We start from the raw sequence: 22,085 nt of genomic DNA on the forward strand, positions 1-22,085 counted from the left end.
ACACACACACACACACACACACACACACACACAGATTGGGTGAACTTGTGGAGTTTTCTCACTTAAGATTTACCCAACTTTTAAATGACGCTGTGTGTGTATTTGTTTGTTTGTTTGTGTGTGCTGGCGCTTGTGTATATACGTGCCTGTGTGTATGTATTCTCCTAGTTGTGTTTGCGGGGGTTGAGCTTTGGCTCATTGGTTCCGATTCTCAACTGTCAATCAACTGTGTGTGTGTGTGTGTGTGTGTGTGTGTGTGTGTGTGTGTGTGTGTGTGTGTGTGTGTGTGTAATTGTCTATCAATACTTAGCTATCAGTGGCTACTGGGGAGTGAGTTCTAGCTCTTCATACCCCGCCTACTGGCCTTGGTGTACCTGTTGCGTTACAACTTATCTATTCTCACGTTCAAATTCGTGTGCCAAATCTGGCCTCAAAATTGTGGCTGGAGGTGGCTTCCACAACCAGCAAATTGACGGTAGAGAGGCGTGACCGAAGAGCCGAAGCTCAACCCCCGTAATCATACCTAGGCAAGTACTTTTTGACCATTCTTGCACGGGACTGTGCTTCCTTACATGCCTACGGCCTATTTCCACCTGTGTTCTCTTATTCTATTTGCTTTGAGATTACGGAGGATCTCACTGCTCACCTTGTCTTATCCCATAAGGATCTTCAACGTAGTTATCATGTCCTGTCTGTTCTTTTTTTATGTGGGTTTGAGAGACGGAATTTCTCAACTTGTCCTCGAAGCTTAATTCTCTTGTTAAGGTTCAACCAACACAACCGACCGATTACACAAATAAAATTAGGTTTGAAAAGTGGTAGAGTTGATGGTAGAGTTTGTAAAAATTCTACAATCTACTCGGTCAAATGCTAGACGAGACGCAAATAACATGGCACCCTTACCTTACCACAGATACTAAGACCGAGTAAAATACCCAACACTTACACAAACATGACAACATCTTTGCTATTTACCAATATACAAGATATCAAAACACACAAGACGAAGTCCACTTTATAACTGGCTTCTTAAATGAGACAAATGCAGTATTCGCAGCTTTAATTGAAACTCACACTAAGGACTATTATGACAGTATATACAGAATTATAGACCAATAACTCTAACAATATGCATCATAACAATCTTTGAAAGAGTGCTAAGAAGTATTATTTCAAACCACATGGAATCACAACATCTACATAACCCCGGACAATACGGGTTCAGAACAGGTCGCTCCTGCCTCTCACAGTTGCTAGGTCACCCTGACATAGCCTCACCTGTCATGGAAGACAAGCAAAACAAGCAAGCAAAAGCAAACAAAATGTAGTGACTACATCAGCGAATGCAAATACAGACTTTGCAAAAGCGGTCGACAAATGTCACCATGGTGTTATTGCACACAAAATGTGCCCAAAAGGAATTACAGGCAAAGTTGGGAGATGGCTCTGCAATTTCTTAACGAGCAGAACGCAGAGTGTAATGGTCAACACAGTAAAATCCGGATCATCTACTGTGAAAAGCTCAGTCCCCCGAGGTGCCCTGAAGTCCCCAAACTCAGTCCTCCAAGGTACCCTCAAGTCCCCAAACTCAGTCCCCCAAGGTACCCTGAAGTTCCCAAACTCAGTCCCCAAGGTACCCCGAAGTCCCCAAACTCAGTCCCCCAAGGTACCCTGAAGTTCCCAAACTCAGTCCCCCAAGGTACCCTCAAGTCCCCAAACTCAGTCCCCAAGGTACCCCGAAGTCCCCAAACTCAGTCCTCCAAGGTACCCTGAAGTTCCCAAACTCAGTCCCCCAAGGTACCCCGAAGTTCCCAAACTCAGTCCTCCAAGGTACCGTACTTGCTCCGGTACTTTTTCTCATCATAATATCAGACATAGACAAGTACACAAACTACAGAACTGTATCATCATTCACAGATGACACTAAGATTTTCATGCGAGTAGACAATATAGAGAACACGACAAACCTCCAATGTGATATTAATCAGGTCTCAGTACGCCGTCGAAATTAACATGATGTTTAATGAGGAAAACTTCCAGCTCCGGCGCTATGGAAAAAACGAAAATATCAAAACGGAAACTAAATATAGAACAGTTAAACTACACTATTGAAAGAAAAAAACAATGTAACAGATTTAGGAGCAACCATGTCGGAAGACCTATTTTGAAAGAACACAATAAAGTAGCCGTCACAACTGCAAGAAAAATGACAGGTTGGATAACAAGAACCTTTCACACTAGAGATGCTATACCGATGATGATACTCTTCAAGACGCTAGTGCTCTCTAGAGTGGAGTACTGCTGCACAATGACAGCCCCTTTCAAAGCTGGAGAAATTGCTGACCTGGAGAGCGTGCAGAGATCCTTTACTGCTATAATCCACTCAGTAAAACATCTAAACTATTGGGACCGATTAAAAATTATACATCTGTTTTCCTTAGAGCGCAGGCGGGAGAGTTGCATAATAATTTACATTTGGAAAATACTAGAATGACTCGTTCAAAATCTGTACACAGAAATTATACTAAGAGGCATGGCAGGATGTGCAGAATACCCCCGTTGAAGAGCAGAGGTGCAACAGGTACTCTGAGAGAGAACTATCAACATCAGAGGCCCGAGACTGTTCAACACGCTTCCACTACACATAAGGGGCATAACTGGCCGACCCCTCACAGTGTTCAAGAGAGAACTATCAACATCAGAGGCCCGAGACTGTTCAACACGCTTCCACTACACATACGGGACATAACTGGCCGACCCCTCACAGTGTTCAAGAGAGAACTATCAACATCAGAGGCCCGAGACTGTTCAACACGCTTCCACTACACATAAGGGGCATAACTGGCCGACCCCTCACAGTGTTCAAGAGAGAACTATCAACATCAGAGGCCCGAGACTGTTCAACACGCTTCCACTACACATAAGGGGCATAACTGGCCGACCCCTCACAGTGTTCAAGAGAGAACTATCAACATCAGAGGCCCGAGACTGTTCAACACGCTTCCACTACACATAAGGGGCATAACTAGCCGACCCCTCACAGTGTTCAAGAGAGAACTGGATAAGCACCTCCAAAGGATACCTGATCAACCAGGCTGTGATTCATACGTCAGGTTGCGAGCAGCCGCGTCCAACAGCCTGGTTGACCAGACCAGCAACCAGGAAGACTGGTCGACGACCGCCCACGCCCCATCACCCGCCCCAAGCTCTATCACTTTCACCCCCATCACCCACCCAAACCCCATCACGCACCCAAACCCCATCACCCCCCAAACCCCATCACCCCCCCCCCCTCCCCATCAACCCCCTCCATCCCCCCCCCCCCCTCCATCACCCACTGCACCTAGACCAGCAGTTTGCAAGGAAATGAAAAAGCAGGAGAAAGAGAGGAGTAATGAAGCAAATTAGATAAAGTTTGAGACTTGGAAAGTTACGAAGCCTTGTGACGGATGTTGGAAACTGTCTCTCTTTATCCCTGTCTCTGGTTGGCCGTCTGTGTGTCTGTCTGTCTGTGGCTGGCCGTCTGTGTTTCTGTCTGTCTCCCTACACTTGTGGGAAATTCGCACGTCACATATACAAACTCTACCGTAACAGCCATTAAATGAAGTCCCTTTCTTCCTGTTAGCAGGCTGAGAGCTTTCCCTTCCCATAGCTCATGGTAAGCCTTACCCTACTAGTTTTACACACAGGAGGGTACAGGAGCAGACGACTGCTGGCTCCTGTTAGCAGGCTGAGAGCTTTCCCTTCCCATAGCTCATGGTAAGCCTTACCCTACTAGTTTTACACACAGGAGGGTACAGGAGCAGACGACTGCTGACTCCTGTTAGCAGGCTGAGAGCTTTCCCTTCCCATAGCTCATGGTAAGCCTTACCCTACTAGTTTTACACACAGGAGGGTACAGGAGCAGACGACTGCTGGCTCCTGTTAGCAGGCTGAGAGCTTTCCCTTCCCATAGCTCATGGTAAGCCTTACCCTACTAGTTTTACACACAGGAGGGTACAGGAGCAGACGACTGCTGACTCCTGTTAGCTGGCTGAGAGCTTTTCCTTCCCATAGCTCATGGTAAGCCTTACCCTACTAGTTTTAAACACAGGAGGGTACAGGAGCAGACGACTGCTGACTCCTGTTAGCAGGCTGAGAGCTTTCCCTTCCCATAGCTCATGGTAAGCCTTACCCTACTAGTTTTACACACAGGAGGGTACAGGAGCAGACGACTGCTGGCTCCTGTTAGCAGGCTGAGAGCTTTCCCTTCCCATAGCTCATGGTAAGCCTTACCCTACTAGTTTTACACACAGGAGGGTACAGGAGCAGACGACTGCTGACTCCTGTTAGCAGGCTGAGAGCTTTCCCTTCCCATAGCTCATGGTAAGTCTTACCATGAGCTTACCATAACCTTACTAAGAAGGTTAGGTGAGGTCGATATTTTTTATGAAGCTTTTCAAGGTAAACTAAAATATTCACAATAAATTAGTATGCCACATATGCACTTATTTAATAAGTCAATATTGACTTAAAGAAAGTGCGAGAACGGGTTGGGCGATAACGTCTGTCCGCTACCAACCAACATTCAACTTTAAATAGAAGGAACCGTTGCTAACGGAGGCAAACGTTCGAACATTTGAAAAAATAAATTTCTAACCCAAGATTCCATGAACGAATTTCTCGTTTGTGGGAGACATAACAAATATTCGGACCAACAGACAATCGATGGAAAATCCCAGCAAGAGTGAATGTGGTTGGTGATCTCTACGATGTGTCATTCGTTTGATAAGATTACCAATCACAACGATGCCGACTCAGCCTTCAGGAAATATTAAGCTCACTCAAATGTGAATTATAAGTTAAATTGCATCGCACTTAGAAGGAACAGTGCCCAACCCAGCCCGTCCTCATGAACCATTCAGTGCATCAGGAAGCCAGTGCAACAGGAAGCCAGTGCAACAGGAAGCCAGAGCAACAGGAAGCCAGTGCAACAGGAAGCCAGAGCAACAGGAAGCCAGTGCAACAGGAAGCCAGAGCAACAGGAAGCCAGTGCAACAGGAAGCCAGTGCAACAGGAAGCCTGTTGCACTGTTGTTGAACAATGGTTCGAACAACAGTCGTCAGTGAAGCACTTGAGCAACTAAGTGACGAAGCCGGTTTCATGTCTCCAGCAGCTCCAATCACCTTCCACGAAGGCCACTAGGCCACGAAGAATGAGGTAATTAGGAGCGGGTGACCTTGCCTAATGACTGGCCTTAATGGCATGCTGATGGGTCGTGGGGCGAAGTATGCCTGTTAACGACCCATGGGTAGTTGACCTCTAGGGGTCATGCGAGGTCACGCGTGGGGGGGTGGGGGTTAGGGGGGAGGGGTGTATGTGGTTTGGGAGGAATGGATGTGGCTGTGTGTGTGGGGTGTGTGTGTGGGGGTGAGTGTGTGGGGGTGGGGGTGAGTGGGTGTGTGGGGGTGAGTGGGTGTGTGGGGGTGAGTGGGTGTGTGGGGGTGAGTGGGTGTGTGGGGGTGAGTGGGTGTGGGGGTGAGTGGGTGTGGGGGTGAGTGGGTGTGGGGGGGTGAGTGGGTGTGGGGGTGAGTGGGTATGGGGGGGTGAGTGGGTGTGGGGGGGTGAGTGGGTGTGGGGGGGTGGGTGTGTGGGGGGGTGAGTGGGTGGGTGTGGGGGGGTGGGTGTGTGGGGGGGGTGAGTGGGTGGGTGTTGGGGGGTGGGTGTGTGGGTGTTGGGGGGTGGGTGTGTGGGTGTTGGGGGGTGGGTGGGGGGGTGGGGGGGTGGGGGGTGGGTGTGTGGGGGGTGAGTGGGTGTGGGGGGGTGAGTGGGTGTGGGGGGGTGTGGGGGGGTGAGTGTGTGGGGGGGTGAGTGTGTGTGGGGGAGAGTGTGTGTGGGGGTGAGTGGGTGGGGGGGTGAGTGGGTGGGGGTGTGAGGGGTGGGGGTGTGGGGGTGAGTGTGTGTGGGGGGTGAGTGTGTGTGTGGGGGGTGAGTGTGTGTGTGGGGAGTGAGTGTGTGTGGGGAGTGAGTGTGTGTGGGGAGTGAGTGTGTGTGGGGAGTGAGTGTGTGTGGGGAGTGAGTGTGTGTGGGGAGTGAGTGTGTGTGGGGAGTGAGTGTGTGTGGGGAGTGAGTGTGTGTGGGGAGTGAGTGTGTGTGTGGGGAGTGTGAGTGTGTGGGGGGGGAGTGAGTGTGGTGGGGGGGAGTGAGTGTGTGGGGGGGGGAGTGAGTGTGTGGGGGGGGAGTGAGTGTGTGGGGGGGGAGTGAGTGTGTGGGGGGGGAGTGAGTGTGTGGGGGGGGAGTGAGTGTGTGGGGGGGGGAGTGAGTGTGTGGGGGGGAGTGAGTGTGTGGGGGGGGGGGGGAGTGAGTGTGTGGGGGGGGGAGTGAGTGTGTGGGGGGGGGGGGAGTGAGTGTGTGGGGGGGGGAGTGAGTGTGTGGGGGGGAGTGAGTGTGTGGGGGGGGGAGTGAGTGTGTGGGGGGGGAGTGAGTGTGTGGGGGGGAAGTGAGTGTGTGGGGGGGGAGTGTGCGTGTGTGGGGAGTGAGTGTGAGTGTGTGTGTGTGTGTGTGTGTGTGTGTGTGTCCTCCATGGACAGGGTGAGAGATCTGTTAAACATATAGTTCAGTGACTTATTGAACAATCAACCACAGAAGGTGATTGTAGTGCTTTTAAAATGCTAATCTAACCTACAGACATAAATATACATATTTACGTCTGTCCTACATAAACAGTGTTCGATGTGCCTGTTTACATAGTGTCATTAATGTAACATTTACCAAGGTGAAATGCAATTCTGACCAGATTCCACATACCTTGTATACACACACACATATACATATATATTGAAAGGGGAAATGTGCTAGTTCCTTCCTTGTATCCTGTTGATTCTTAAAGTACACTGAGCTAGGAGAAAAATAGGCTGTTGAAAACTAATGATCTGACTGAAGAATTGACAGGAAACTGACTTTGTTGAAAGATGAAGGCACTCAATTGCAGATGAATGACGATCCTTTTCTTTCAGAGAATTCATCAGATTTGCCATATTCAGGTTGCAATTATAATATTTCAAATGTAATGAATTATGAATATATATTTCAAATATAATTATGCTTCAAACATAATATAGAAATGTATAATTTCTTGTAGAAAGGAATGTGAAAATATAAATTATTTTCATCATCAGTATTAATGATTTTTCAGTGTCCGGTGACATTAATACCAAATCAATGATTTAATCATTGGAAAATTAATCATATTTTTTTTTTTTTTGGTTCTACCGGTGTTAAAAAGAATCGGGTTAACTTGGTGCAATTTAACCCTTATCACTCTACGAGCTGCGTTAGCAGTAGGATACGAGTTGTATTGCGTTTATTATATATTATATTAAAACAGTTGGTCTACTCTCTAAGATCAGATATTATGTGCTCTACTCTGCTCTCCTCTCACTATTATGCACTTATCTATCCCTATCTTTCTTATGGTATCTGTGCATGGGGTTCAACCACTGCAAACTACCTCAAGCCCATCATCACCCAGCAAAAATCTGCTATTAGGACAATAATAAACTCTGCTTTCAGACAACACACAGCTCCCCTGTTTAAATCCGTAAACATAAATTCACTCCAGACATTCTCTTGTGTCAATTACATTCACAAAACCCTTTTCTTAAGTGCAAACCCTATTCTGAAACTCTTCCTGGACAGATGTAATAGAATCCATAATCACCTCACCAGGCATAAATATCTCTTTGATATCCCTAGAGTCAAACTTAATCTGTGTAAACACTCTTTGCAAATAAAGGGACCCAGTCTATGGAACTCACTCCCTAATGAACTGGAAAACTGTCCAACTTTTGCCTTATTCAAAAATAAAACCAAAAAGTACCTAATTTCACTAGTTTCCTACCTAGTGCTTTAACTCACACTGTATCTAATGTCACCCAATCCCCCAATATATGTACCTAAGCCATGTAACATTACCATTGTAATCTTTGATATCATCTGATATCATGAAAGTTATATTGAGTACATATTCTACAGCATTACTCCTTGAAATGATCCTCAGTGAACCAATATGTAACCCTGAAATTTGATCCTAATGTACTTAGTAATCCTTGATCATTATAGCGTATTGTTATTATTGTGTAATAATCTAATCTTTGTTTATTGTGCCAAAATTTCTTACAATGTACCTGTAAATTTTTCTTGTCAATTTTACTGTAAATTATCTACTTAAAATTATGTTAGTTTAAGGAATTACCCGAAACGCTATGCGTGCTAGTGGCTTTACAAGAATGTAAAATCAACATCATTTCTCTGTACTCTCTTAACCCCCCAATGTACCTTCTTGTATATAAATAAATAAAATAAATAAAATAAAATAAAAAATTATATATACCGCGAGATATACACCACAGTTACCCTCTCAGCCTGGCTCTGTTGACATACGTTTTCTGTCATTAAGTAATGAGAGAAAATGAACACTACTGCGTCATTCAACTCATGGATGACTTAAGTATCGCTAACTTAAATCAAACCCATGGAAGAAAATGCATGGGTGACCACGTGTACACATCCTCGGCCGTGATACCCCACCCCTCACAAGCTGTTAGGTCCGGGCTCTGTCCCTAGACAAAGAGGGATCGACTGGACACCGATCCTTAATTGTTTTCCAGAACAGGAATTTGCAACCTGGTTGTAAACAGCTTGGCTGGTCAAGTTCCAAGGTAAACTAAGATGAACTATGGGATGAAAATGAACTAAGCCACACACTTCCCCCACTGTAATCTCCCATGTCACGACACCCCCCCCCCTGTAATCTCCCAATGACGACCATACAATCCACGGCCTACCCCACCCTTCCTCCTAAGCCTAATACTCTGCTCCACCCAGGCGACGGAGGTTCGAACCCTTGCCGGGTCAGGCGGTACTCACAGCTCGTCCTGTTCCTGCTCGACGAATCTGGTCACAATTCATGTTTGCTGAAGCGTCCTGCAAATACACAAAATGATTTTGTTTAAGTTACGTGATTAACTTAATAGCAAATACAGTACAATTACAGATGTATATACGAAATACAATTGCTTTCTCATTAATGAAATTACACACACAAAATAAATATATATATATATATATATATATATATATATATATATATATATATATATATATATATATATATATATATATATGTCGTACCTAGTAGCCAGAACGTCGTACTCAGCCTACTATGTAAGGCCCGATTTGCCTAATAAGCCAAGTTCCCTGAATTAATATATTTTCTCAAATTTTTTTCGTATGAAATGATAAAGCTACCCATTTCATTATGAATGAGGTCAATTTTTTTTATTGGAGTTAAAATTAACGTAAAAATATGACCGAACCTAACCAACCCTACCTAACCTAACCTAACCTAACCTATCTTTATAGGTTATAGGTAGGGTTAGGTAAAGTTAGGTAGGGTTGGTTAGGTTCGGTCATATTTTTACGTTAATTTTAACTCCAATAAAAAAAATTGACCTCATTCATAATGAAATGGGTAGCTTTATCATTTCATACGAAAAAAATTTGAGAAAATATATTAATTCAGGGAAACTTGGCTTATTAGACAAATCGGGCCTTACATAGTAGGCTGAGTTACGACGTTCTGGCTACTAGGTACGACATTATATATATATATATATATATATATATATATATATATATATATGTCGTACCTAGTAGCCAGAACTCACTTCTCAGCCTACTATGCAAGGCCCGATTTGCCTAATAAGCCAAGTTTTTATGAATTAATTGTTTTTCGACTACCTAACCTACCTAACCTAACCTAACCTAACTTTTTCAGCTACATAACCCAACCTAACCTATAGAGATAGGTTAGGTTAGGTTAGGTAGGGTTGGTTAGGTTCGGTCATATATCTACGTTAATTTTAACTCCAATGAAAAAAAATTGACCTCATACATAATGAAATGGGTAGCTTTATGATTCCATAAGAAAAAATTTAGAGCAAATATATTAATTGAGGAAAACTTGGCTTATTAGGCAAATTGGGCCATGCATAGTAGGCTGAGAAGTGAGTTCTGGCTACTAGGTACGACATATATTATATATATATATATATATATATATATATATATATATATATATATATATATATTATATATATATATATTATATATATATATATATATATATATATATATATATATATATATATATATATATTATATATATATATATATATATTATATATATATATATATATATTATATATATATATATATATATATATATATATATATATATATATATATATATATATAATATATATACACACACACACACACACACACACACACACACACACACACATTGGTGGTAAGCGAAAAAGGGAACACAGGTGGAAACTGAACACCCAAATGGGCCACAGAGACATTAGAAAGAATGTTTTCAGTGTCAGAGTGGTTGACAAATGGAATGCATTAGGCAGTGATGTGGTGGAGGCTGACTCCATACACAGTTTCAAGTGTAGATATGATAGAGCCCAATAGGCTCAGGAACCTGTACACCAGTTGATTGACTGTTGAGAGACGGGACCAAAGAGCCAGAGCTCAACCCGCGCAGCACAACTAGGTGAGTACATACATTACATACTGACATAGGGTTTTATAAATATTCTTTACGCCTGGCACGTGCACAAGTGGTATTTTAGTTACAGAAATGACAATTTGGAAACAAAGACTATTTAAGGACCAGCAGGGAAGGCTTCCTGTATGGTACATGTCCGGGGCGGAGACCGTCATGCTGGTGTCCTAGTGGTGGTGGTGCTCCTGTGTAGCCTTGTGGCTTCATGTCCTCAGGCCAGGCTCGGCCAGGCCCGGCCAGGCTCGGCCAGGCCCGGCCAGGCTCGGCCAGGCTCAGCCAGGCTCAGCCAAGTCGGGCATAAGACGTAGTCTTCAATTTTAACTTTCTGCTTACTCAATATTTGTATTTTCTAAAAAAAAATTAAATATATTAGTGTAGACTAGAATGTGTTAAATAGTTAGGCCTAACTTAGGTTAGGTGTTTAGATACTGTTGGCCTTACTGGTACTTGAAGTACCTGGGCGAAGCATTTACAGCGATAATTGCCATTCGAAACAGGTCGTCAACAAGGCACTGTTCGAGAAATGTTCGAACGTCATCAGTTGCGAGTCGTGTGTGAACCGTTTTTCATTTATAGACAGAGGGTTTGGCGGCTGGATTAACGAATGTTTGACCTTTGTTGATGAGGACGGGCTGCCTTGTTGATGAGGACGGGCTGTGTTGATGAGGACGGGCTGTGTTGTTGATGAGGACGGGCTGTGTTGATGAGGACGGGCTGTGTTGATGAGGACGGGCTGTGTTGTTGATGAGGACGGGCTGTGTTGATGAGGACGGGCTGTGTTGATGAGGACGGGCTGTGTTGATGAGGACGGGCTGTGTTGAGTCTCTCGAATATCATTTCAGATCTCAGTCATAGTTTCTGAGTCACCGTTCATGGTTCACTTGACTCATCCTCTCTGCGTTTTATGTTTCGTATTCACGACTGTGACACCAAAAACTATATTTTGTCGAGTACGACCATTTAGAGTATAGTTAAGCCTAGGATAGGTTACCTTTTTGGTGTTGTGTTGGTAATTCTTCGTCTCCCTGCTGGTCGGGTCGTGGTGCTCGTGCCTCACTGCTGAACACATCAGACTCATCACTCTCATCTCATTATCATCACAATACCACCATCACAGCACGAGGAGGACCACCACCACATAATACAAGTGTCACCACCTACACACCACCACCACCACCACACCACCACCTACACACACACCACCACACACCACCACCACCACACACACCCATAACAATACTCGCCTCACCGCCCAGTGTAGAGTGACAGCGTCACCCTGGCTCCCTAGATGACCCTGGGGGAGAGGGTGAAGCAGCTCCCTGAGACGGTGACGAGCACTCTAGGCAAGGATGTCCATAGCCCGCGGGGGACCTCCCACCACTGACGGATGTGTGTGTGCGCGCCTGTGTGTACATGTGTGTGTACATGTGCGTACTTGCATGCGTGTGTGAGGCAAAATGCCCTTTGTCGTGGCGAATGGTGTGATTAGGCGATAATATGGTTAGCCGTTCGCGCTGAAACTACCATTTACAACCACACGTTGCTTGTTTGGCGAGGTGATTAGAGCCCGGCTGTGTACTCACCTAGTTGTGTTACCTTACCTTGAGGTGTTTTCGGGGCTTAGCGTCCCCACGGCCCGGTCGTCGACCACACCACCTTGCGGAGGGTTGAGCTCTGGCTCTTTGGTCCCGCCTCTCAACTGTTAATTGATGTACAGGTTCCTGAGCCTACTGGGCTCTATCATATCTACATTTGAAACTGTGTATGGAGTCAGCCTCCACCACATCACTGCCTAATGCATTCCACCTGTTAACTACTCTGACACTGAAAAAGTTCTGTCTAATGTCTGTGGCTCATTTGGGTACTCACACTTCACTTGTGTCCTAATGTTCGTGTTCCAGGGGGGACGTGACCGGCGGGGAGCCGGTCAGCCGAGCGGACAGCACGCTGGATTTGTGATCCTGGGTTCGATCCCAGGCGCCGGCGAGAAACAATGGGCAGTTTCTTTCACCTTATGCCCCTGTTACCTAGCAGTAAAATAGGTACCTGGGTGTTAGTCAGCTGTCACGGGCTGCTTCCTGGGGGTGGAGGCCTGGTCGAGGACCGGGCCGCGGGGACACTAAAAAGCCCCGAAATCAGCTCAAGATAACCTCCACCCGTGCTAAATAGTTTGTCTTTGTCCACCCTGTCAATTCCCCCGAGAATTTTGTAGGTGGTTATCATGTGTCCCCCTTACTCTTCTGTTTTCCAGGGACGAGAGGTTCAGCTCCCTTAGCCTTTCCTCGTAGCTCATACCTCTCAGTTCCGGGACTAGTCTGGTGACATACCTCTGAATCTTTTCTAACTGTCTTGTGTTCAACTAGGTATGAACTCCAGGCTGGTACTGCATACTCCTAGATCGGTCTTACATAAGTGGCATACAAGATCCTGAATGATTCCTTACACAAGTTTCGAAAGACAGTTATGTTGGCCAGTCTAGCATATGCCGCTGATGATATTCTTTTGATGTGGGCCTCTGGGGACAGGTTCGGTGTGATATCAACCCCCAGATCTTTCTATTTGACTCTTGCAGGATATCACCTCCCAGATGGTACCTTGTGTTCAGCCTTCTGCTCCCTTCGCCTAATGTCATTACTTTTCACTTTCCCGAGTTGAACTCTAATAGCCATTTTCTAGACCATTCCACCAACTTGTTCAGGTCGCCCTGTAATCTCTGTCTATCTTCGTCTGTCTTGATTCTTCTCATAATTTTTTCATCATCATCAACAAACATGGACAGGAATGAGTCTATACCCTCTGGAAGATCGTTTACATATATTAGATACTCTTCGTTTCCCGTTGCTTAGATACTCCTTGATCCACTGGAACACCTTACTTTTTACTCCTGCCCGTTGCTCCAACTTTTGTAACAGCCTTTTGTGAGGTACTGTGTCAAAGGCTTTCTGACAGGCCAAGAAAATGCAGTCTGCCCCACCCTTCTTTTTCTTGCCTAATTTGGGTTGCTTGGTGATAGAATTCTATTGAACCTGTGAGGCACGATTTACCATCTCTGAATCCATGTTGGTGGTGCGTTGCAAAGCTATTTCCCTCCAGATGCTCTACGAGCCTTTTCCTCACGATCTTCTCCATCACCTTGCATGGTATACAAGTTAGGGAAACTGGCCTGTACTACAGCGCCTCTTTCTTGTCGCCCTTGTTGTATATTGGGACTACGTTAGCTGTCTTCCAGCTTTCCGGAAGGTCTCCCGTTTCCAGTGACCTGTTATACATCATAGAGTGGCACACTTGGTGCCTCTGTACCTTCTTTTAGTATCCACGGTGAGATTCTGTCAGGCCCAACAGCCTTTGTCACATTCAGCTCCAACAGATTCCTTCTGTTGGAGCTGAAGCTTCTTCAGATTCACACAGATTCATCAACATGAACTTGTTAAGCTTAGTGCAGCGTTTGTGTGATGACCGTGTCAAGCTTAGTGCAGCTTTTGCGTTATGAACCTGTTAAGCTTAGTGCAGTCTCTGACGAGCCATAGAGACTACAAAGCTTCGTTCAGCATTTGCAATGAATCTTAAAGCTTACAACAGCATATAAAAGCTTCAGTCTAAGCTTACTTGACCTGTTAATCTCTTTCTCGTCTATTTCCGGTTTATTAAGCCCAAGACTCGGCTTGCTGATCACCCACATATCCATGTACAACCAAGCTTCAAGCATAAGTAACTTACATGTGCGAAATCAATCTAATACAACGTGCCTAGACCAAAAAAAAAAAAAAAGTTAGGTCAATATACATAAAAGAGGAAGAGATTTAAATAGCCGATTTGCATAATAATTTATTTAGCACCTACAATATATTAATCTGGAGGGTATACTTCAGGAAACTTAACTGGGAGGTGGAGGGGGGTCGAATGGGTATAATCCACCTACGGTCTGGTTTACGGTGTGGCTATCATCCTCAGTGAAAATTAAACACAGAGGTAGACTAGTGTATACAATGGAGAAACAGAGGCTCTGTAAGCGCGTCACAGCAAACACAACAAGAACACACACTTCGTGACCACCACGTTATTCTGACGCAGCTACGACGACGCAAGAACGTCCAGCAAAACGTTGTGGCTGCGCTACGCGTTTACATATGCCACCAGTCAGAGGCAAAAGAACGGAAACAGGGGGACGGACGGACAGAACTAGGCACAGTCGTCCGGACAGACGTCGCCGAGGGCGCAGACGGAGTTCTGCCAGTCGCAGATGAAGGCGTCGGGGTTGTAGAGTGTGCCCGGGGGACAGATTTCCTCCGTGGCGTCGTAGCCTCCGCTCGTGTTCTGAGTCAGAGAACGGAATTTGATTAGGAGTCTTATATTGATTTATCTGCAATAGGAAGCCTGTTTGGCTTATCGAGGTCCTCTCTCTCTCGGCCAACTACCGACCTTTCTCAGCATGCAAACCACAACAGTTACCTAACTCCTAAGTATCTAAAACAAATTTCCTAAGTGTATCTTAAGCATCTATTTCCTAATAGGTGAACAGGAGCTTTAGATGTAAGGGTATTTGCACAAACGTCTCCTCATGCCCAGGAATCGAACCCGAGCCCCTTTAGGTTGTGATGCGACTATGCAGACCACTATGCTAGAGGTGGCACTCACCGGAGCACAGAGGTAGTAGTGGTGGCAGTTCTCGGGGTCAGCGTTGAGGCCGGGCTTCTGACACACGCCGTCAGGAGGGGGCGGGGAGCGGGTGGATGTGGTGGTGGGGGTGGTGGTGCTGACGCTGCTGGTGGTGGGTGCGTCAGGGTCCTGGGGGAAGGGTGAGCAGGAGAGAGATGCATGTTAAGAAAGATCTAGAATTATGGTATGTATCTTAAGAAATTAAACATGCCTTTGTGGCTAAATTTCTGCCAACACAAATAGCGTGCGATACGCGTTTCCTTTTTTAGAATAGTTAGTCTTATTCTATCACGTTTTCTTTAATTATTGCTTATTCAGAGAGAAAGCTAAGAATTTTAAGGGGAGACCACTGTTTTATGAAGGTTATTTTGTCAGCACTCAAAAAGTAATACACAATCTTAGATATTACTTTAAAACTCCATTCAAAGAGCATAAAATAATCAGAAACTTCCCATATTATACAAATCAACCAGTGAATACCCCATAATTAAAGAATTATAAGAAAAACATTCAAACTTTCAAAGAGATGAAAATTTAGGAGAGCCAGCGAAGAGGGAACCACTGACCCTGGTGGTGGTAGGTGGTGGAGGGGGAACAGTGATGACGTTACCACTGTACGTCTCTGCCAGCGTCTTTATGAGGTCGAAGGAGCGAGCGCCACAGATACCAAGGAAGTCGTCTGTCTCTACGCTCCACACCATCATACCAGCCAGGTTCATCTCTTTAGCGTAATTGGCCTACCGAGGTACCAAATGCAATTATAAATTGTTAAAAACTCACTTCTGTGTGTGTGTGTGTGTGTGTGTGTGTGTGTGTGTGTGTGTGTGTGTGTGTGTGTGTGTGTGTGTGTGTGTGGAGGGTAGAGCGACGGTCTCGCTTCATGCAGGTCGGCATTCAATCCTCTACCGTCCAAGTGGTTGGGCACTATTTCTTCCCCCCGTCCCATCCCAAATCCTTACCAAGTGCTATATAGTCGTAATGGCTTGGAACTTTCCCCTTGATAGTTCCCTTCCCTTTGCGTGTGTGCTTACTATTTATATTTACTATTCGTGTCTGCAGGATCGAGTATTTAGCTCTTGGACCCCGCCATTCTTACTTTACTTTATACTTTAAGCTCAATTACTATTAAGTTTTAGTCCAAGTGGTTTTTTCCCCCCACCTCACCTTGCCCGAAACGCTATGCGTACTAGTAGCTTTAGGTATTGTATGTACTAGCTTTATCTATAAATCCAACATTATGTTGTAAATCAACTATTTATGTACTTTCCTGAATAAAATTTACTTTCCAACTATCGGTTGTCTACTGTACAGCTTCTTGACAAAGTCTCATATCTACTCTGGGAACCCAAGAATCGACCTGTACCTTGACTACGCAAGAGTCGTGGTCATCGTAGGAGCACCAGATCCTCTCGTGGTTGTAGCTGTAGGTGTAAGGTTCGTTCATGCCCGGCGCGATCTCTATCACCCAGTCACCCTCGTTCTTCTGGAACTCGCAGATCTGTAACAGATAAACTTGAGAGTTAAGTATGAGGGTCTTTATGGCATCTGGTATTGTTGATGTTATTGTTGAAAAGATTGTAGGTCTCTCACTATCACCAAGCCTGCAAGAATTGAATTATTGAACATCACGAGTGATCGAACTGTTCCTTACCTCGTTGTAGCCCAAGAAGCCAGGGCTCCTGGTGTAGGGTCCTGCGGGTCCTGGGTTGCTAGCCGGGGCGTAGTAGCCGGTCTCATCAGTGTTGAAGTCCAGCTTCCAGCAGCGGCCATAGAGAGGTACGCCCAGGGCGATCTTGGTGCTCGGCATTCCTCCGTCAATCCAGTACCTCACAGCGAAGTCCTGCGCAAACACACACACCAAAAAGTGTCTTAGAGCGATGAATCTTTATATTTACTCTAAGGTGTCTTAATCACAGCATATTCCTCAACGTTATTTGTTCCAATTATTGTTGACAGAGCACACATGTGAGAACAGAACTGAAGAAGAGGTTCGCACAGATAAACTTAAAACAGGAAATTGTAAACAGAAATCCAGAGTGCGGGTGGGAGACCGTTGGGTGTTCTGATAGGGTCAGCCTCATAACGGAGATTTAATTAGAAAAAAAGTGTTTGTGGGTTGTAAGTAGAGGGCAGATGTAGATCAGAGGTTCAGCAAAGATAGCACGTGAATAAGCTGGAGGAGAGGTCAGTAAAAGACATTAATGGACCTTCCAGAAACTTCGACTACGAAGTCGTGGACTTCGTGGACTTCTAGAGAGAAGTAGAGAGCCTTTAGGGTACTCTTCGGTAAAGTGGGATGGGAAAAAGATGATAAACAAGATGTGACAGAAAAAGAAAATATAATGGTGTGTTTTTTACCTGTTCGGTTTATTAGTGTATTACGAGTATGTTACAGATAGGCCTGGGGTTTACGGGGCTAAATAAATTAGAACAGCAATGACGCATTAATCCTTACTCTCTCATTTTCCAGTAATTTCCCCTCTGGCGTCAAGTCACATAGTAATAATTATTAATTCCCCCCAGGCTTGCAGTAGTGTATTTTAGGCAAAACGTCCTCCTCCCTTTTAATAAATTCATGTCAACAAAACTGATAGAAGTCACTGGAGGCGTGGCAAGGCTAGCGAAGTGCTCGCGTGTTCAGGACAAGAGCTTAAATTACTCCCTGAAGAGTAATTAAGTACCAAGAGTAGGTGTAATTAAGAGTAGTTTAATTAGGATGCAACATTTCAGGTGTGAAACTAGTAAACTCAACAAAGAAGCATTTGGGTTGTTACAAGTCTCAAGAGTTATTAAAATGGGGGTTTATGCTGTCTGGGATCACATAAGCTTCGGGAAATAACAAAACTTACGTATGTAAGTTTTCTTACCTCGAACTTCCCCAGTGCCCATATATGTAAGAGATGTGTGTTTATAAGAAGAGTGTTTGAGTAGGAGAGTACCAAAAATTGTGTCGCCGGTATAACATGGAAGTACTAGCGACCAGGCAGTTGACTGACCTGGTTGAGGTAGACGTTGTCGCCGGTGTCGTCAGGATACTGGTAGAGGCCAGACTGGTGGTGGGTGTAGGTGTCCCAGGCGCCGTGCAGGTCGTACGCCATCAGGTTGATGAGGTCAAGATTCTCTGCCATGGCGGGGATGTCGTAGGCGGGGTCAATGGTCAGCTTACCGGCGGACACGGCGGCCGTCAGGATCATACCGTTGGCGTGCAGCTCGTTGTACAAGTCTGACAGGAGGCTGATGAAGTTGACCTGTGGACATCACACACACACAACGTCTCAATACTGTTGCTTCCTCCTGAGGAGACCTGCCTTGTCTGTCAGTTCCTGTGATCCATTAAGAGTAACATAGTTTACCAGACGATCCTCTCGGGTCAGTTCGACCATTCAGTCTCTTTAACACCTTGAATAATCTAGATAAGGATAAGTATGTTAGATTCTGTTAAATGTATAACAAAATACGCCATAATTCATTGTATTTAATGTTACAGTAGATATGTAACTGGTATACCTTGTCCTCCGGCTTCCCTCCACGCTGGGTCGGGTACTCCCAGTCCATGTCCAGACCGTCGAAGTTGTGGGTCTTCAGCATCTCAACGGAGGAGTCGACGAAGATCTTCCTTGTTCCCGCGTCCTTTGCCATCTGCACAAAGGAAGAATGTCAGGATGCCACAAAGTATTTACTACTTTGAGAATATGAACAACATTTGGCTGAATTCATTCACACACACACACTGACTTAGTTACTTTAAGAAATGCAAAAGGAGTGAACTAGATCATCTTTAACCCCTACCGTGCTACAAACACTTATTGCAATTTTTCTTAATTTCATTTGTTAAACATGTGCACCTCTGTTTAATACTTTTAAAATATGTGCAGTTTGAAGATTAATGCATAATAAAATCAGAAGATTGCAATGAATCTAAGAAAATACAGTGGTCTTACAATGGGATCGAACCCATGTTCCTGGACCCCTCAGGTACAAACACTATCTTTAGCATTTAGAAATATGTAAAGGCGGGCTAAAAGACCTATAAATGAAGACATGTTTAGCAAGAAAGAAGAACAGGCGAGACTCACATCAGAGTACTTGGTGGATCCCTCGTTCCAGCCTCCGACGGCCAGGATGGTGATAAGGTCGGCGTTCTTGTTCTTAAGCGCGGTGAACCGGTCGTAGGCACACTTGCCGTAGTTCTCACACAGCTCGTTGTACGGGTCCAGTACCTGTACACAACATGTATACACTTTGTAAAGAACACTTTGTACAGTCTTTAGTGTACAAATCCTGTAAATTATTTAGCATTACAGATGAAAATTGACCTTATATATTTGTTGTCAAACATGCGCCACACCTACTGAACGTTTTCCATATGTATCTCTTACCCTAATTTTGTTGTCCCATCCAAGCCCGGCGAAGCCGAAGATGAGGTGGGTGCAGATGAAGGGGTCGATGGCCTCCACGTCAAACTTGCCGTTGTCCGGCCTGTACACCGCCCAGGAGCCGTAGTAACACACCATCACCCCCTCTGTAACGTAACAGTCAATGTCAGGCTTTGTGTCTTATTTTATGCGGACTGAAGTATTTCCTATTCATGATAAGTATGTTAGTCTAGTTTTTGAGTGTTAATCTAGTTTTTGGTCTGTTTATCCTAGTTTGTCTGTTTTTAGCCTACGTTTTGTCAGTGTTCGCCTAGCTTTTGTCTGTGTTATTCTAGTTTGAACTGTGCTAGGTTAGTTTCGCCTGCTCTAGCCAAGTTTCGGTTCTGCCAGCTTATTTTCATCCGTGTTAATCTAGTTATTCAATCTGCATTGGTTGCACAACTAATTAATTTTCTTCATATGTTACACATGCACAGGTTGACTAATCTGTCGCGGTTGAATAATGTTTATAATTTTGATCAGATTTACTGCTGACGGGTGTATAATGAACAGATGTATGTACATATATCTAAGAGGGAGGGGAGAGGAGTAACCAAATTACCAGGAAAATGTGAACGATCAAATTCATTTCTTTTTCTTGTAATGTAATTACATGGATTTATGTAACCCGATTTGAATTTTTCCAATTCATTGGCTTACATGAACTTATCTGATGGTCTTCATTTCTAGGTTCCTTGACGGGGACAGGAAGCCATCTGGGTTCGAACTCTGAGTGCAGAGAGGGATTACCTGGGAGTCAATTCTGACCTATTCGCCCCATTTTACCAAACAGTAATTGTATACCAATTGGTGGGTTGTGTTCCAGGGAAACTAGTAAGAGTTTACCATGAGTTACGGGTATTTTGTGCCCATCAATGGAGGAATTTAGTCAAGTCTCTCCGAGTACTGAGAGACTATTTATGCTAAAGGGTACTCTTAACATTACGAGTTCTCATAACACTTTTAACATTATGAGTGCCGTATGAGTAGGCTGGAAGACCGTATGAGGCACTACTGGGAGCCACTACGAGCTTCTGCAATTTGGAGAAGCTTGAATGACCCCAGTGTGAGTGGAAGCCATGTAACAGTCGAGAAGTGAATAACTGCAAGCCGGGACTTGTGAGAACGGGAGGCATGTGGATTCCCGGAGGGCCTGTCACTCCAGTGTGTGACAGTTAACGTATTTGAGAGATGACGGTGGCAAGACAGTTCTGATCTGCTCTTCATCCTGAGTAATCGGCGAACAAATCACGAGCGTTACAACATGGTGACGATCACTTTTCCTCAAGCAGGGGACTCTGCTCTCTATTCCAGTGGGTTGACCTATTTGTGCAACTTGTTCAAGGGAGCGTGTGTTGCTCTGAAGTAATTAGCTTAGGCTCTGGAAATTCGAGAGGTAAATCTCCAGAGACTAGGCTGTTGTAGGGCTTGATAACCTCTAATCACCTGACCGGAGAGGCAGGTCAAGTGATTAGACTAATTAGGATACGCAGGTAACGACGGAGGTTACCGTCAATATACGAGTGTCAACAACAGTTATCATGTAGCGTTTTAACGCATCCTATCAGTCGTTGTTAGCCTGCCAATACCGTGATCTCAATTAGTGCATGATCCAAATAGATGAAATATCAAATATGGGTGAATCATTAATATAACATTATATAATATGAATTACAGTTACAAAACGGCGAGAGACAGCTCTAGGCCTGGTAGTAGAAGGCAGACATGTCGACGTATATTACAAACAATGGTATAATTGCATATGAGGATGGAGGATAAGTGTCTGAGAGGAGCTGAAGAGTGACTACGTGAACGAGGATGATGGAATAAACAAGACATTTTTATGGGGACAAAGATGAGTGTCTACACATCTCACCTGCAAGAGAGAGGGTGATGGCGAGGAGAGAGAGCGGCAGCAACAATCTCATGGCGTGTGTGTGTTTGCTTAGCAAGAACCAGCACGGTACTGATGAGTTACCGTCTCAACGCCCCGTAATATACCCTCAGGGCGAGCGACCCATATTGGCGGGAAAAGGTACTTTGATGTGGCGTGGCCTCACGCTGTTGTCCCCACGAGTGTGTGTGTGCAGGGGGGAGGGGAGGAGGGTCAAGGTAAATAAGTGCACAATCACACGTGTTGGGATGAGACAGCTTGTGTTGTGTTCCCAGGCAAGCCTCGAACCACCTCAAGGACAATTTTTTATGTTAATAGTACGAGCTTTTGCGAGGGAGGACCGAAGGACATTCACCTATTTTTTAAGCCACATTGATATAGTTAAACTTTTATGAAATTTACAACCTTGTAAATATTTGTTTCGTGAGAATTCAAGATGGTCTATTCGTTTTTTGTTTAACATACCTTAAGGTGCTTCCAGGGCTCAGCGTCCCCGCGGCCC

The 22,085-nt window shown here is 44.8% G+C and overlaps 2 protein-coding genes across 4 annotated transcripts in view; both read right to left on the reverse strand.

Annotated features, from left to right (window-relative positions):
* The window catches only part of LOC123775199 (chondroadherin), a 60,881-nt gene extending 48,886 nt beyond the window's left edge, over nt 1–11,995 (reverse strand). The window contains exons 1-2 of one of the 3 annotated variants that reach the window (XM_045770180.2): nt 11,868–11,995; nt 8,908–8,964 (exon numbers count right to left, since the gene is read on the reverse strand). In XM_045770180.2, coding sequence (XP_045626136.1) covers nt 8,908–8,949 — 42 coding nt within the window. In that variant the 5' untranslated portion in view covers nt 8,950–8,964; nt 11,868–11,995. Of the gene's footprint in view, nt 1–8,907; nt 8,965–11,609; nt 11,712–11,862 lie in introns of those variants that run through there. The other 2 variants (XM_069319116.1, XM_045770177.2) reach the window with 2 other exon arrangements.
* A 2,435-nt stretch (nt 11,996–14,430) lies between these two features.
* LOC123775198 (chitinase-3-like protein 1) lies at nt 14,431–21,722 on the reverse strand. The gene is made up of 10 exons (XM_045770175.2): nt 21,566–21,722; nt 19,654–19,796; nt 19,351–19,494; nt 18,782–18,913; nt 18,271–18,522; nt 16,926–17,114; nt 16,638–16,772; nt 15,841–16,011; nt 15,254–15,403; nt 14,431–14,932 (listed from the first exon to the last, which is right to left on the reverse strand). Exons 1-10 carry the CDS (start codon nt 21,615–21,617, stop codon nt 14,798–14,800), a joined length of 1,503 nt encoding a protein of 500 aa, XP_045626131.1. The 5' UTR covers nt 21,618–21,722; the 3' UTR covers nt 14,431–14,797.
* Between the last annotated feature and the right edge of the window lie 363 nt (nt 21,723–22,085).

This window comes from Procambarus clarkii, chromosome 92, assembly GCF_040958095.1.
Source record: "Procambarus clarkii isolate CNS0578487 chromosome 92, FALCON_Pclarkii_2.0, whole genome shotgun sequence".
In the NCBI taxonomy this organism is placed as follows: domain Eukaryota; kingdom Metazoa; phylum Arthropoda; class Malacostraca; order Decapoda; family Cambaridae; genus Procambarus; species Procambarus clarkii.